Below are 15297 nucleotides of genomic sequence, written 5' to 3'. Positions count from 1 at the left end.
ATATTAAGGAATGAATTCAAGTAAATAGGGAAAAATAGTCTTTATAACAAATGGTGCACCACATGTAAAAGAATGAACTTGGACCCCACATAATATATAAATATTAACTCAAAAAAGACCTAAATGTAAGAGCTAAAACTATGAAATTCTTCGAACAAATAGATAGGAATCTTTATGACTTTGGGTTAGGCAATGGTTTCTTAGATACTACACCAAAAGCACCAGTGACAAAAGACAGATAGATACCTTGAAATTTATTAAAAAAATAAACATTTTACTCTATGAAAGACACTTTCAAAAAAATGAGTCTCATAAAATAATATGCAAAATCTCCAGAACTCAATTGGCAGTCACCTATTATGCTACAAACTAGTAGGAATTTAAACTAAATAATAATAAAGAAAACAATCAATAGATGCTAACATGAAGATAGCAGAGATATTGGGAACATCCAACAGAGAGTTTAAAGCAGCCATCATAAAAATGCTTCAGTAAGCAATTACAAATATGCTTTAAAAATAGGAACACAATAAACTGAGTAAAGACATAGGAAGTTTTAGAAAGAAATCAAGGATATAAAGAAGAACCAAATGGAAATTGAGAAATGAAAAATATAATAACTGAAAAATTCAATGGATTAATCAACACAGAATGGAGAGTTCAGGGGAAAGAATCAGAGAATTGGAATTAGAACAATGGAAATTATCTAATCTGAACAACAGAGAGAAAAAATTAATAAAAATGAACAGAGCTTCAGGGATCTGTGAGACTATACCACAATTCCTAACATTTCTGTGTCAGAGTCCCAGAAGGAGGAGATAAATAGGGTGGGGCTGAAAAGTAACTCAGGGAAATAATGGCTGAAAATTTCCCAAAATTAACAAAGATAAAAAATTACATATTCAGAAAGCTGATAAATCCAAAGATATCCATACCTAGACAAATAATGTGCCAACCTTCACTAAAGGCCATGAAAAATTTGGAAAACAGTGAAAGAAAAATGAAAGCTTACTTACAGGGGAAAAATAATTTGAACAACAGTGGATTTCTCATTAGAAAACACAGAGACCAGATGAAAGTGGCACAATATTTTCAAGGGCTGAAAAAAAAGAACTTGAATTGAAAATGAAACTAGAATTCTATGCCTAGTGGAAATATCCTTCAGGGATGAAGGGAAAATCAAGACATGCACAGATAAAGGAAAACTAATGGAATTGTTTGCCAGCAAACCTACCCAAAATAATGACCAAAAGAAGTTCTCTAAACAGAAACAAAACAAAACAAAACAAAACAAAAACATTATAAGAAAGAAAGCTGGAACATCAGGAATGAAGAAAAGTCATGGAAAGAAAAAAATATGGGTAAATAACGGTTGACTTTCCTTCTCTGTTTGAGTTTTCTAAATTATGTTTGATAGTTGAAGCAAGATTTATAACACTCTCTTATGAGGTTCTATACTTATGCAGAGGAAACATATGAAAATTATATTTTCTAAATGGCAAAGGGAAAAGGGACTTAAAGGGAAGTAAGTTTTCTACACATCAGTCAAACTGGTAAAATGATGACACTAGTGATGAGTGATGTGTATGTAATATAATACCTAGAGAAACCACTGGAAAAGCTATAGAAGAGATACACCCCAAAACACAATAGTGAAATCAAAGTTATATTCTTAAAGATGTTTAAGCAACCCAAAGAAAGTATGGATGAAGAAGTGGGAGATATTAAAAATAGAGAACAAATAAAATTCACAAATTAAAATTGCAGATTTAAATCCTCACGTGGGGGTGTTGAATGGTGGCCCCCAAAAGTTGTGTCCATGTCCCAATTCCTGAAACCCGTGGATGTCACCTTATTTGAATAAAGGGTGTTTGAAGATGTAATTAGGTTAAGGATCTTGAAATGAGAAAATCGTCCAGGATTTTCTGTGTGGGCCCTAAGTCCAAGGACACCATTCTTACAAAACACACACGGAGGAGACACACAGAAGAGGATGAAACAGTGTGATGAGGGAGACAGAGATGGGAGTGATGTGGACACACATCCAAGAGCACTGACAACCGCCAGGAGATGGAAAAGGCAAGGAAGAGTCTCTCCCTAAATCCCTGGAGAGTGGGTGGCTCTGCTGGATTTAGGATTTCTAAGCTCCAGAATGGTGAGAGAAGAGTTTCTATTGTTATAAGCCACTGGGTTTGTGCTGATTTCTTATAGCAGCCTCAAGAAACTAAAGCACCTAGCATAATGATTACTTTAAATGAAAATGGTCTAATTATACCATTCAAAAACAAAGAATGGCAGAGCAAGAAACATGACCAGACTACATGCTATTTATAAGAAAATCACATTGAATGTAATGCAAATGAAATGATGAAAAAATATGTGTCATGTGGACATTAGTCAAGATGAAACAGAAGTGGCCGTATTAATATCAGATGAAGCAGGCTTCACAGTAAATAAAATTACCATGGACACATGGGTATATCTTATAATGGTAAAAGGGTCAGATATAACAATTATAAATGTGTAGGCACCAAGCAACAGAGCTGTAAAATATGTAGAGCAAAAATTGATAGAACATAAAGGAGAAACAGAAAAATCTGCAATTAGTTGGAGGCTTCAACAATTGATAGAACAACTTGGCAAAAATAAGCAAGGATATACAGGAACTCATCAATGCAACCAACCAACAGAATCTAATGGACACTGCTCCCAACAACTACAGAATATAGGTTGTTTTTATGAATGCAAGGTACATATACCAGGCTAGACCATATCCTAGGTGCTAAAATAAACCGTAACAAATTAAAAGGAATTGAATTTATATAGAATGTATGTTTCAACCAGAATGGAGTCAAACTAGAAACCAATAACAGAAAGTTAACAGGAAAATCTTCAAATGCTTGGAAACTAAACCACACCCTACTAAATAATCCATGAGTTAAAGAGGAAGTATCAGGAAAAGTTTAAAAATACATGGAATGAAATCAGAAATAAAAATACATCTATCAAGATTTGTGGGAAATAGCCAAAGCAGTTGTGATGACTAATTTTATGTGTAAACTTGGTTAGGTTGTGGATTCCAGTTATTTGGTCAAACGCTAGCCTGGTGGTTACTGTGGGGATATTTTACAGATGACATTAGCATTTATAATAAATTGAACTTCAGTAAAGGAGATTGCCCTCCATAGTGTGGGTGAGCTTCATCCAATCAGGTGACGGCCTTAACAAGAATTGAGGATTACAGAATCAGAAGGAATTTGGCTTCATTACCACACCCTCCACTCCTTCCTGGGTTCTCAGCCTAAGGAATTTGAAGTGAAGAATTCTACATCATTCTCAGCCTTCTGAGACCCAGCTCCTCTGTACTTAGACTCTTGACTCTTGGAAGTGTGAGATAATAAATTTGTGTTGGTTTAAGAGACAAGTTTCTCATAATTTGTTATACCATAATAGAAAAGCAAATAACCACACTTATGAATATCAAAATTATTTTATCAGCAAAAAACTAATTTTGGTAGCATTTATAAAGAACGGTAACCTACAGAGTATATGCAAACACTGAGAAATATGACAATGCGATTGGGCAGTGTCATGGATTAACATATCTCTCCCAAAGCATATTTGTTCAAATCTTAACTGCCAGTCCTGTGACTGTGAACTCATTTGTAAACACAGTCTTCAAAGATCTTATTAGTTCAGGTGAGGACAAACTGAATCAGGGTGAGTCTGAATCCAGTATGAGTGCTGTTAAACAGAGGGACTGTGAGCACAGCAGTAGGAGGCAGGAGACAAATGGAGTGAGAGCCAACAGTGATGGAGAGAGACTGAGATTTGGATTGCTGACAAGCCACACCCAGGTGACAGACTTCAGAGAAGGCATGTTTTTGCTGACAGCTTTAGGACTTCTAGCCTCTCCAACTATGAGACAATACATTTCTGCCTTTTATGCCAATGGTCTATGGCAATTTGTTATAGCAGCCCTGGCAAACTGAGGCAGGCAGCATTCAAATAACATTAACATTTTGATCTCCTAGCAGGATTAATGACACCATACAGAATTATGTGTCAAAATTGTTGATTTAAAGACTTATTTTGCTTCCAAAACATGGTATTTCTTGGAACCTCATTATAGGGTTTGTACAAAGTATACTGTGCATAAAACTTAATATTGTTTAATTTATGTGCAAGAACATCTCACTGTTAGCAGCAGACAGGGTCACCAACACACACTAATAACACTGCAGCAATTACCTAGTGTTTTAATTTCCTCCTCTTGCTTTTGGACTTGATGTAGTGGATTCTTTCAAGCCAGTAACATGTTGATCATTATGCCTTAATTCTCAGTGGATAATTTTAAATCTTTTTCATTTTCCAATTCCTCAATTAATTTTTTGTGGGATTTTCATTTGGAAACACATATACATCTCCTGAGGATTCTGGGAAGGAATTCCTGCATGGAAATGTGTGCACACTATCCTTTAATAATTTTCCGCTCTGTTTATATCATCAGATTGCATTCTATCATTTCTTACTAAGAGTCCCTGACTGATACACACAACATATGAAACCCTCCTTGTTTTAGTCACTGTTTAGTTTCATCTTCCAGGAACCCCTTCTGCCTCTTTATTTATGTTCTTGTGATGCTGAGTGACTTTGATTTCCCTTGCTTCATCATGCTAATGATTGTCTTCCAACATTGTTTTCATTGTATCCTCTGCTGGAATGTCCTACCCCACAGAACTTGTCTTTCAAATTCTCACTCACACTTTAAGAATCTGTTTTGGTTTCACCTCTCCTGAAAATTATTTCTTGTCTCTGACTTATTTATCCCTTATAATTTCATAGCATACTAAACTGTCATTTTTCAAAAATATCTCAGTGTTCACCATCTTTTATTGAAATTATGTGATTACATGTGTATTGTTCTCACTACCTGTAAGATCTTGAAGGTAGGGATCTTGTCTTAGACATTTTTATATTCAAAGAGATTATTAGTATGAATTTCATGGTGTAGGTGTGTAGTTCATTTAATCTAATACAGCCACCAGGAAAATGGATAGAAGACATGCGTACGCAACTCATATAAAATATTACAGCTTTTCAACACCCCAAAATTAAATATCCATAGAAATAAAACACCATTTAAAACAAATATGAGATACCAGTTTGAAATCATTTAGATAGAAAAAATATCAGGACTATTGACAACATCCATCACTGATTAGAACAAGATAAAATCGGCAACATGATGACACTAGTGGGAGCATAAAATAGTATTATTCTTTTGAATTGTGAAGATCTTCACTTACCTTGACCACTAATTTGACTTCTAGAATTCTATCCCAACAAATTAATTTTAAATTATTTTTAAAAGAAAAAGAAAAAGAAGAGAAAAACAGAAAAACAAATCATTCAAGGGTACCCAGCTTTAAGGAAATTCATTGGAATCTGTGGGCTAGACTGATTTTAGCCTGAGTTGTGATTTTGTTTTATAATTAAGATCAGACCTCTTTCCATACTGTGGTTGTCACTAGGTTGTTCAATTATAATTTATTTCATCTTTTTTCTTTACAACTTCAAATTGACAGAGGATTTCTATTCTTGCCCTGCGTTGCCTTGTCTTCCTTTTTCCTTTCTTGTCCTTTCTTTTCCACCCCTCTTTCCCTCCTCTTTCCCTCCTTTTTTCCATTCCTTCTTTCCTTCAATCCTTCTTTAATTCTTCCTTCTTTTACAGTGAGTATTAATTTTAGAATCAGTGAAAATAAGTATATGTTTATTCAAGAAGTGAACTTTTACTATAATCTAAACCTAATAGATATGAATGAAAAATTTATTCATATGGTAAATAAAGTATCAATTATATTTCCAAAATGTGTGTGTGGGGGGGGTGGGGCATGCACAAGTGACAGAGAGAAGGAGAGAGAGACAGAGAGAAAATTCAGCTGGGAAACTTGGATGAAAATCAATGAACCCCTTCTGATTCTGTGTACAGAGTAGCGTAATAGGCCTCCTGTAATTAGGTCTTTAGGGCTTTGTTTCTGAAGTCTCATAAGTTTTATGCTTATTTTATCTCTGAAGCAATTGGAAGTTGCACAGAGCAGTTCAGAGAGGTCCTCCAGAGCAGAGTGTTCATGTTGGGTCCTAATGTCTGGAACAGATTCTTTAGGTATTTGTGGGTCTCCACAATGGGGCAGTGTTCAGTCTTGGCTTCAGGGGCAAACTTAATTTGTCCTATTCCTGAAATTTACTGCTAAATATTAATTTTATTCCTATTTCTGAACTCAGGAATCTAATGACTCTTTATCTGAACTAGAGGAAATTAATGACAGTTTATCCTAGTAATCACACTGGTACAAACCATGTTTCTATATGTGTCAACCTATCAATGAATTTTGGTGATAAACTGATTATTTGCTTGTGTCTGCATCTTCGGAGATTCAGCTACAAATGAGGGACTATGAAGACTGGCTGCAGGTAGAAAAGCAAGACCAAGATATCTGCTGCGGCTGCAACCTGGAAAGGGAGGCACCCTTTGGTCTGGAGGTAAGTTCCTGCAAAGAAAATAAACAAACCAATTTATCAGCTATAAACAAGAGGTGGACTGATGGGTTAAAGGGGCCAAGTTTGAAAATGGGATTTATTTTTCTCATTGGGGAGAGACTTTGAGTACTGGAAATGGAATGTAAGAGTCTATTCACAGGGACATAGTGGAGAAAAGAGAGCTATGGGATCAAAAGAGCAGTTCCACATCAAAGACAATTGTGCAATGAACTGAAAGGTTTTTGCCCATCCAGAATGAATTACTTTTTGTCAATTTGTGGCTTTTTAGTGGCTTGCGCAATATTTGGACACCTAATGCTGTCATTTACTTTAGCTAATTGTGGCTTACTACACATAGACAGGAAACTATGTATTCTTCAGTTGGAATCATAACAAAGAAGTCTGTGACTACCAGCCCCTGTAGCATAATTCAGTTGCAATGAATTTGGTTTAGCAAATGTACTTTAAGTGTCAACTGTGCTAGGTACTGTGCTAATATACTGGAGTCCAAAAATTTGGTGCGACCATGAATAAATGTGTTAAGATTTGTATGAGAAAGATGAAAATATTATCATTTATCAGAGCACTGTGTGTGACTAGATTTAGCTTTTAAGCTTCATGTACCAGTCCTTATGGAAAAGTAATGATGATGTATCCAGAGATGTAAATGAACTTCAGACTCTAAGGAAAGTGCCAAAAAAGACAGAGGCATGAAAAAAGCCACCAAAAAATGGGAAGCATTATTATACTAATTGAATGATCTGATCTATCTCACTTAACCTTATCAACAAATATCTGTAATAGGCATCATCTTATCTTCATTCTGTAGTGAGAAGGGAGAACAGATAATCAGAAACCTGCTCCAGGTCACCTGGTTCACCAGTCTGCCTCTGAGGCCTTTGTTCTTTCCAGTGTCATGGAACGTGCCTGACAGAATATTGAGCAGCATGAGAGTAACTCATGAGACAATGGTTTTTGCAGAGGGAGATGTTTACAAGTGTATGTGTTATCTCCATTGTTCAAAGACCTTCACATCTATTGAATGCCTAGTAGAATCTCAAATGGTTTACATCACAATCCAGAAACTCCAGAAAACCTTCAAATTGTGAATTGTATGAAGAATCTACAGGGAGTTGAAAGCTGGGGCAGGGAGAAATTTAGAATAGGGGAATCAGGTTGGGTTTAGGATGATCCTAATGAGACTAGCTATGCCCTGAAATTGAAAAGATGGGATTGGGATTCAGAGCAAAGCATCTCATAACATTAGATGGAAAAAAGAATTCTTAAGATCAAGGGGCATCGATTGGACCTAAGAATGGAAGATGAATGATAGCTAGCCTTTGTTGAGTGATAATTTTGTTCCATGGATTGTACTAGCTTATAAAAAATGAGCACAGTTATTGGAAAGGAAATAACATGAGGTGGAAAGGTAGACCCTACATCAGGTCAGAGAATAGTTCAGAGAGTGGCAGAGGGACACTGAATGGATGTGGGTCTGTAAGTCCTAATAAGTATGTCAATCCTCTGAAAAGTGTCTTTAGTGTTGAGAATGTGTCTATATATAAAGCACCTGAGAGTACTCACCAATTCCCATGTAGTGTGTGATAAGTGAACAAATTAGAATATTTATGTGTGGTTGTATTCTGCAGCAATCATGGTTTGTGATGTAGAGTACTATTGGAAAAGTCAAAGGAGAATGGCTATGAATCTCAGAGGCAAGAACTATTTATGTTACACTTTATTTTCTTTTAAAAGGTTCTAAATGATACACAATCTAGAGTTTCCCTCCCCACTTGTGTTATTAAGCCATCTATTTTGCTAAATGGAGGTAAGAAATTATTCTTGAGAAATTCCCCATGTGAGCAAAAATGTATAGTTACTTAAAACCTCTCTAGAGCTGCTCAAGAGGAACAGGGGGCTGGAGGAGGTTCGTTGCCTGAGAATGGGAATTCTCTTCACTAGGATATGGAGACTGTTCTGTCACCAGGAGCACAACATTATCTATGTTTGGCTGGATAATGCAGGGAAAACCACCATCCTTTACCAGTTTTCTTTGAATTAAGTTGTACATACATCCCCTACAATAGGAAGTAACATAGAAGAGATAGTCGTTAATAATACACATTTCCTAATGTGGGATATTGGTGGCCAAGAATCTCTTCATTCTTCCTGGAACACTTACTCTACTTGTAATAGTTGTTGTTGACAGTACAGAGAAAGATTTCTGCAATTAGAGAACTGTATAAAATGTTAAGGCATGAGAACCTAAGAAAAGCTGGATTGCTGAATTTTGCTAATAAACCAGGTGTTAAAGAATGTGTGACTGCAGCAGAAATCTCCCAGTTTTTGAAACTAACTTCTGTTAAACATCACCAGTGGCACATCCAGGCAGTTTGGGCTCTTCCAGGAGAGGGAATGTGCCAAGGACTTGAAGGGCTGATGTCACAATTTAAGATTAGATGATCTCTACTGACCTCTTCTCATAGACTTTGTATAAACTAAGTGCTGGACTTTTCCTGAAAGCTTCAAAGATTAATGGTTTAGATATATCTATAATAAACTGATTTAAACTTTTTCTGTAAGAAGAAAAATTGAGACCACTTATTTGAAAACAAAGATGAAATCTCACCTTAAAATTGGATTTCTCATTAGTTCTTTCCAAAGTAAGTTCTTAAAGCTGTGACAGATATTTTTCTCATAATGAACCTCTTGGGACATTGTGTAGCCTGGGGTAAGTACACAAGGAGAAGGACATTGTTAACTTTAAGAGCTTTATTATCCCTGGTAGAATGTTGCTCTACTCTTGTTCTATTAAGTAAAAATATAAATCTGCACAGATATTCAGTTCCCAATATTTTAATGTATGGTGTTTCTTATGAGAAGTATTTTGTGTAACATTGTGCATGTATTGTGTATATATATTTAACTCAAGTTCAAGTTAATGGCTTGGATTTATGTTCTAAAAAAGTGAGTAACATGAAAATTAATTTATCCTTAGTGTAACCATATGTGGTGAGGACTGGCATGGTGTTAAGTGCCATTTTGTACTTTTCCCCTTAGATTCTCTGTATTGTACTGACCAATCTCCAAATCATTGAACTGCTCTTAAAAAGGAAAAAGAAAAAAGGAAAGAAAAAAGGAAAAAAGATTGAAGATGTGTACATATTTTTTGTTGATTAAATGACATGGAAACATGTTCTTCAACTGAATGGAACTTATATCAAATTCTTTGCTTAGGTATTGCTAATCGGCAGAATTACACAGCAAATAATTTTCAGATCATTCCATGTATAGATCCATATGCCATCTATATTACTTCAATAAGTTGTTGATCCTCTAATCAGTCAGTCATTAATTGTGATTAAAATTATCTAGTAAAATTTTCAATGTTAATTGAAAACTGTTTTGTGAAACATGTCTATCCAGAGAAGTAACAATATTTCTTGGTATTAACTTATACGTCGAGCATTTAAAGTGAATTTGAAATGAAAAGTGAAACATATTTTCCAAGCAACAACAGTAATTTCTTATTTCTAATTTTAGGAATTGTAATAGTTTTATGTATTTTTATTTCTATTAGTTGACTTGTGTCTTCTTTCACCACATGAATACACTTTTCAACAATTAGAAAATGCAATGTTTTTTAAATGCTTTTAAGAATGTGGTGTAAACAATTGATTGATGTAACATATCGTTTTCAGTCAGAAGTAACTTGACCATACCTTTTATGTTTACTTAGGGTATTTATTTTTCAAAATCTGAAACTTGAAAGTATTTCTGTCGTACTGTAAACATCACAAATGTGTTAAAACATAAAACCTATATATAAATGTATATATAAAACCTATATATAGACAGATTTATTAAATTAAATATTTACACAACCTATAATATTAGTATTTATATACGTGCATACATACATACTTATGTATGCATTATTCCCTTAGGGCATGTTCCTAGGTGTGGAATTTATAGATCAAAAGTCATGCACTTTTATATCTGCAATATAAAAGGAAGATATTTGATGATCTATAGAATTTAAACAATGTATGATACTCATTCCCCATCTAAGGAAAATTACTGTAAATACATTGTAACAAAATGAAAATAAACCAAAATACAGTCCTTAACGTAGAAGAAAGAGCAGAATAGGAACATTACTAATGGCAAACCATGAATAGATACATAGAAATAGAGATATATTGATAAATAGATACAAACTAACTATGGAATTTGTGTAAAGTAAGGGCTGAAGAAAAACTCTCAAAAAGGCATATTGTAAGAGAGCTCTAAACACTTCTAAACTATCTCAGTAAAATCCAGATACCTGGGGGTGGGATAGAGATGAGGGAGTAAAAGTATTCTATTGCTTCCTTTTTCTTTAGGTGTTTGAGGGCTAACAGGGGATTAGAGGGCATCCTAGTAGAGAAAGCAGTTCGTCCTTAGGAGTAAGCTTGTTTGGTCCTATGTGTATTATGACAGTAGGGAATGAGAAGGTAATCGTTTACGGAATGACGAAAGTGAGTAGAGTGTTCATGTTAGTGAGGGAAAAGAATAGTGAGTGACAACCTGATCATCCAGCAAAAATAAGGAGATGGGAAAAAAGGGATGCACCAATGTAAAGTATGTACTAAAAATAAGATTATGATGGAAGGAATATAATTATGTTCAATATGGATGGAATGAATGGCAAAGACTGCAAATGGCAAAGACTGTAAAGAAGGGATTAAAAACTTAAACCCAGCTATATGTTATCTGTAAGTAGTCTATGTTAAGCAAAATGAAAAAGAAAAGTCAAAAATAAAAGGATATGTAGAGAGATAATAAGCAAAAGCAAACTAAAAGAAAGCAGGGGTGGGAGAAATATTAATATCATAGAAGTGGAATTTTAGGTTAAAAGTACCAAATAAAGGATAAGGATATATCAAATAATGATAAAAATCAAAATTAACAAAGACGATTTATCAACCATAACCTTGTATATACTAAACAACATAGAAGCTAAGCAGATAAAACAAAAGTTTCTTAGAAATACAAGGAGAGTTTGATTAAAATATTTATGTAAACTTGATTAACTCCAGAAGACACAACATAAATATTATTTCAAAGAGTTGAATAATGCATGCAAAAAACTTGATTGTGTGTATACACATGTATATGTGTATGTATATAAAACCATGTGTATAGGTATAAAGAGAATTTACTTTTTTGTTACCATTTACAAAATGGACCACTATTTGAACACCATAAAGCTCAAATCTAGTAGAGAATTTATAGATCACATTTTCTTATCATAATAAAATAGAATTGGAAATAAATAATAAAAATGGAGCCAAAATATGTGATCCCTAGTTAACTAAGAAACACATAACTAGAAAACTATTGGATCACAGAGAAAATTAAAAGAAAAACAAAATTTATCTAGAAATGAATGAAAAGAGCATTCACATCAGAAACTAAAACACACAGCAAATGCTATACTAAAAGAGAAAGTTACATGCAGCTCTAAGCACTTTCATTAATAGAGAAGAAAGATGAAAAATTGAGGAATTTTATTCTTATTTCTTGAAATTAGAAAAAATAAATCCAAATAAGCTTGGAAAAATAAATTTACAAAGGCAAAAACTTAAATTAATGAAACAAAAACAAAAAAAGTAGAGGGAATAAATCTACACCCAAAATTGTTTTGGGAGATGACAGATGATAAAGGAAAATCCCTTGTGAACATAATAAAGGAAAAAGCAGATAAGAATAGTAATGAAAAAAGAGATAGAACTATTCATATAAAGGGGACTATAAGAATTATAAGGGATATTATATGCAACTTTATGACAACACTTCTGATCCCAAGAAGAAATGAATAATTTTCTAGAAAATCATGAAGCACCAAAATCAACTGCTCTCAAATCACTGTGATGTAATCTTGCTTCATTCTGACCAATCACATTTTTTGTCTGGTATGACTTTTGATGTGTTGGTATTTTCAGCCAGTGGTTAAAGCTTAACTATGGAGCCAGACTGCCTAGGTTTAAATTCTGGCTCTAATATTTATCACTGTATGATCTTGACCCTAAGCAAATTATTTAATTTCTCCATGTCTTAATTTCTGCCTGCATAAAAATGGAGATGGTGATGCTAATAATAAAAGTAATAACTCAGAGGTTGCTATTTAACTTGCAATAAGGTGATATGCAGAAAACAATTAGTAGAAGATTGGCACCATGTAAAAACTGTTATCATTTTATTTTTGATATCAAATCATTTATTCAAGAAATATTTCTATGTGTTTATTCTAGGTACTATAGCTGTGGAAATAAACAAGAAAAAGCACCTGCCCTTATAAATCATAATTCTGACTGTAAGTCAGATAATATACATAATGCAATATAATTTCAGGGAGTGACAAGAGCTTTGATTTACTACTTGGTGGTGTATAGCCAAAGCACAATGGTTTGCTATTGAGTTACACATAATGCTCATTTTCATTATAAACTCCAGTTTATGTAAGTGATGAAGAATAAGAAAAAAAAGCACAGGATTCCTCAAGGAAGATTTAGGTTTGAATCTTAGCTCTGCTATTTGTGTTTAAACTTTGGTCAAGTTCATTCAAGTTTTCTGCTTTTAGTTTATTTATCTGAAAATATGTATGATAACAGCTCTCTTAGAACTAAGGTGAGATTAAATTAATTAAAAATATATTGTGTGTGGCTCAAAACATGCTAGTTTCCTCTTCACTTCTCTCTCTCCATTCCTTCCTTCCTTCTTTTCTGTTCATTCTTCCTTGCTTCCTCCCACTTTCCTTTGGTCTTTTCTTTCATCATTTTCTATTTCTCTGTGAATATGGCACTTGTGCAATGGTACACATTTGAAAGTAATCATAATACAATATACATTAGGCTTTAACATGCTCTGATATCCTGCAGGTAAAAGAAGCAGTAGAATGGAATGGGAAAACCAAACTATTCTGACAGAATTCTTTCTGAAGGGGCTTTCTGGTTACCCAAGGCTTGAGCTACTCTTTTTTGTCCTGATCTTGATAATGTACGTGGTCATCCTGCTGGGCAATGGCACCCTTATTTTAATCAGCATCTTGGACTCTCACCTCCACACCCCTATGTACTTCTTCCTGGGGAACCTCTCCTTCCTGGACATCTGCTACACCACCTCCTCCATTCCCTCCACGTTGGTGAGCTTCCTCTCAAAAAGAAAGACCATTTCCTTCTCTGGCTGTGCCGTTCAGATGTTCCTTGGCTTGGCCATGGGGACCACAGAGTGTGTGCTCCTGGGCATGATGGCCTTTGACCGCTATGTGGCCATCTGCAACCCTCTGAGATATCCTGTCATCATGAGCAAGGATTCCTATGTGCCCATGGCAGCTGGGTCCTGGCTTGCAGGGTCTGTCAACTCTGCAGTTCAGACTGCATTAGTGGTACAATTGCCATTCTGCAGGAATAATGTCATCAATCATTTCTCCTGTGAAATTCTCGCTGTCATGAAGTTGGCTTGTGCTGACATCTCAGGGAATGAGCTCACTATGCTGGTGGCCACAACATTATTCAACATTATGCCCCTTCTCTTGATTGCCATCTCTTATACATTAATCATTTCCAGCATCCTCAAGATCCGCTCCTCTGAGGGAAGAAAGAAAGCCTTTTCCACCTGCTCAGCCCACCTGACTGTGGTGATTATATTCTATGGGACAATTCTCTTCATGTACATGAAGCCCAAATCTAAAGAGTCACCTAATCCAGATGACTTAGATGCTACTGACAAACTTATATCAATGTTCTATGGGGTGATGACTCCCATGATGAATCCTTTAATCTATAGTCTTAGAAACAAGGATGTGAAGGAGGCAGTAAAACATTTGCTGAACAGAAGGTTCCTTAGCAAGTAAGTAGAAAAGGTATTGGATTGTTAACATGTTGGACATTATTGAAACTTGGGAATAACGATGGAATTTTGGTTACTTCTGTATTTTTGTATATAATATTAGTTTTTTCATAATGTGGTATAGCATTTCTTAAGTATTGCATGCTAACTATAGAGAATTTGCAGGAGACAGGACATACATAAAAGTGAAGAAAAGAGATGTCACTTATACTGCCACTGGGAGATATCCATTTTCTAATATTCTGAATAATATCTTTCACATTCTATATTTTTTATGGTATTGGAATTGGATGCTATATGCTTTTCTTATGTTCTCTTTTTTTTTACATAACATTATCTAATAGGCAACGTGTCACTAAATCTTTCAAAAATAAAGTCTTCCACTTTGAAAAAAGAAAAATGGAAAAGCAATCAAAGAGATGAAAAATAAATACTACACTTCTTTTTTTCAAATGTGGAACTCTGCGTAGTAGTTTCAAATTAATCTCCAAAGACTTTTAAACCATTGAATTCTATTTCTTGTTAAGTATATATATTTTTTTCTGTGCAACTAGTGATGTTGAGCCTTTAGGAATGCTGAAGAGGTGGGAAATGGGGTGTTGGGGTGGAATCTATGCAGTCAGCCAAGGTATCCCTGTTTGTTCCTTTCTTTGTTTCACCTTGCATGTTAGCTTTAGCATGAGGAAAAATTTCCACAATTAAAAAGGAGGTTGAGAAGCAGGCTACTGGTTCAGATAACTGTGTGATCAAGTCTTGGGTTGGAGGAATGGTCAGTCCTGTGCCCATTTAGAAAAGCCAGATTCCTTTGGTGTCCTGAGGAAATTCCTGTGCTTTTTCAAATATTAGAAAATGGCTCTCAAGACT

General features: G+C 34.7%; 1 protein-coding gene across 1 annotated transcript; it reads left to right on the top strand.

The window, feature by feature from the left end:
* The first annotated feature begins 13480 nt into the window (after positions 1–13480).
* LOC119504902 (olfactory receptor 13C9) lies at positions 13481–14437 on the top strand. Its single transcript, XM_037797511.1, has one exon. It carries the CDS (start codon positions 13481–13483, stop codon positions 14435–14437), a length of 957 nt encoding a protein of 318 aa, XP_037653439.1.
* Positions 14438–15297: the final 860 nt, after the last annotated feature.

Source organism: Choloepus didactylus, chromosome 10 (genome assembly GCF_015220235.1).
Source record: "Choloepus didactylus isolate mChoDid1 chromosome 10, mChoDid1.pri, whole genome shotgun sequence".
Lineage (NCBI taxonomy): Eukaryota > Metazoa > Chordata > Mammalia > Pilosa > Megalonychidae > Choloepus > Choloepus didactylus.
This window is presented reverse-complemented; position numbering and strand designations above follow the sequence as displayed.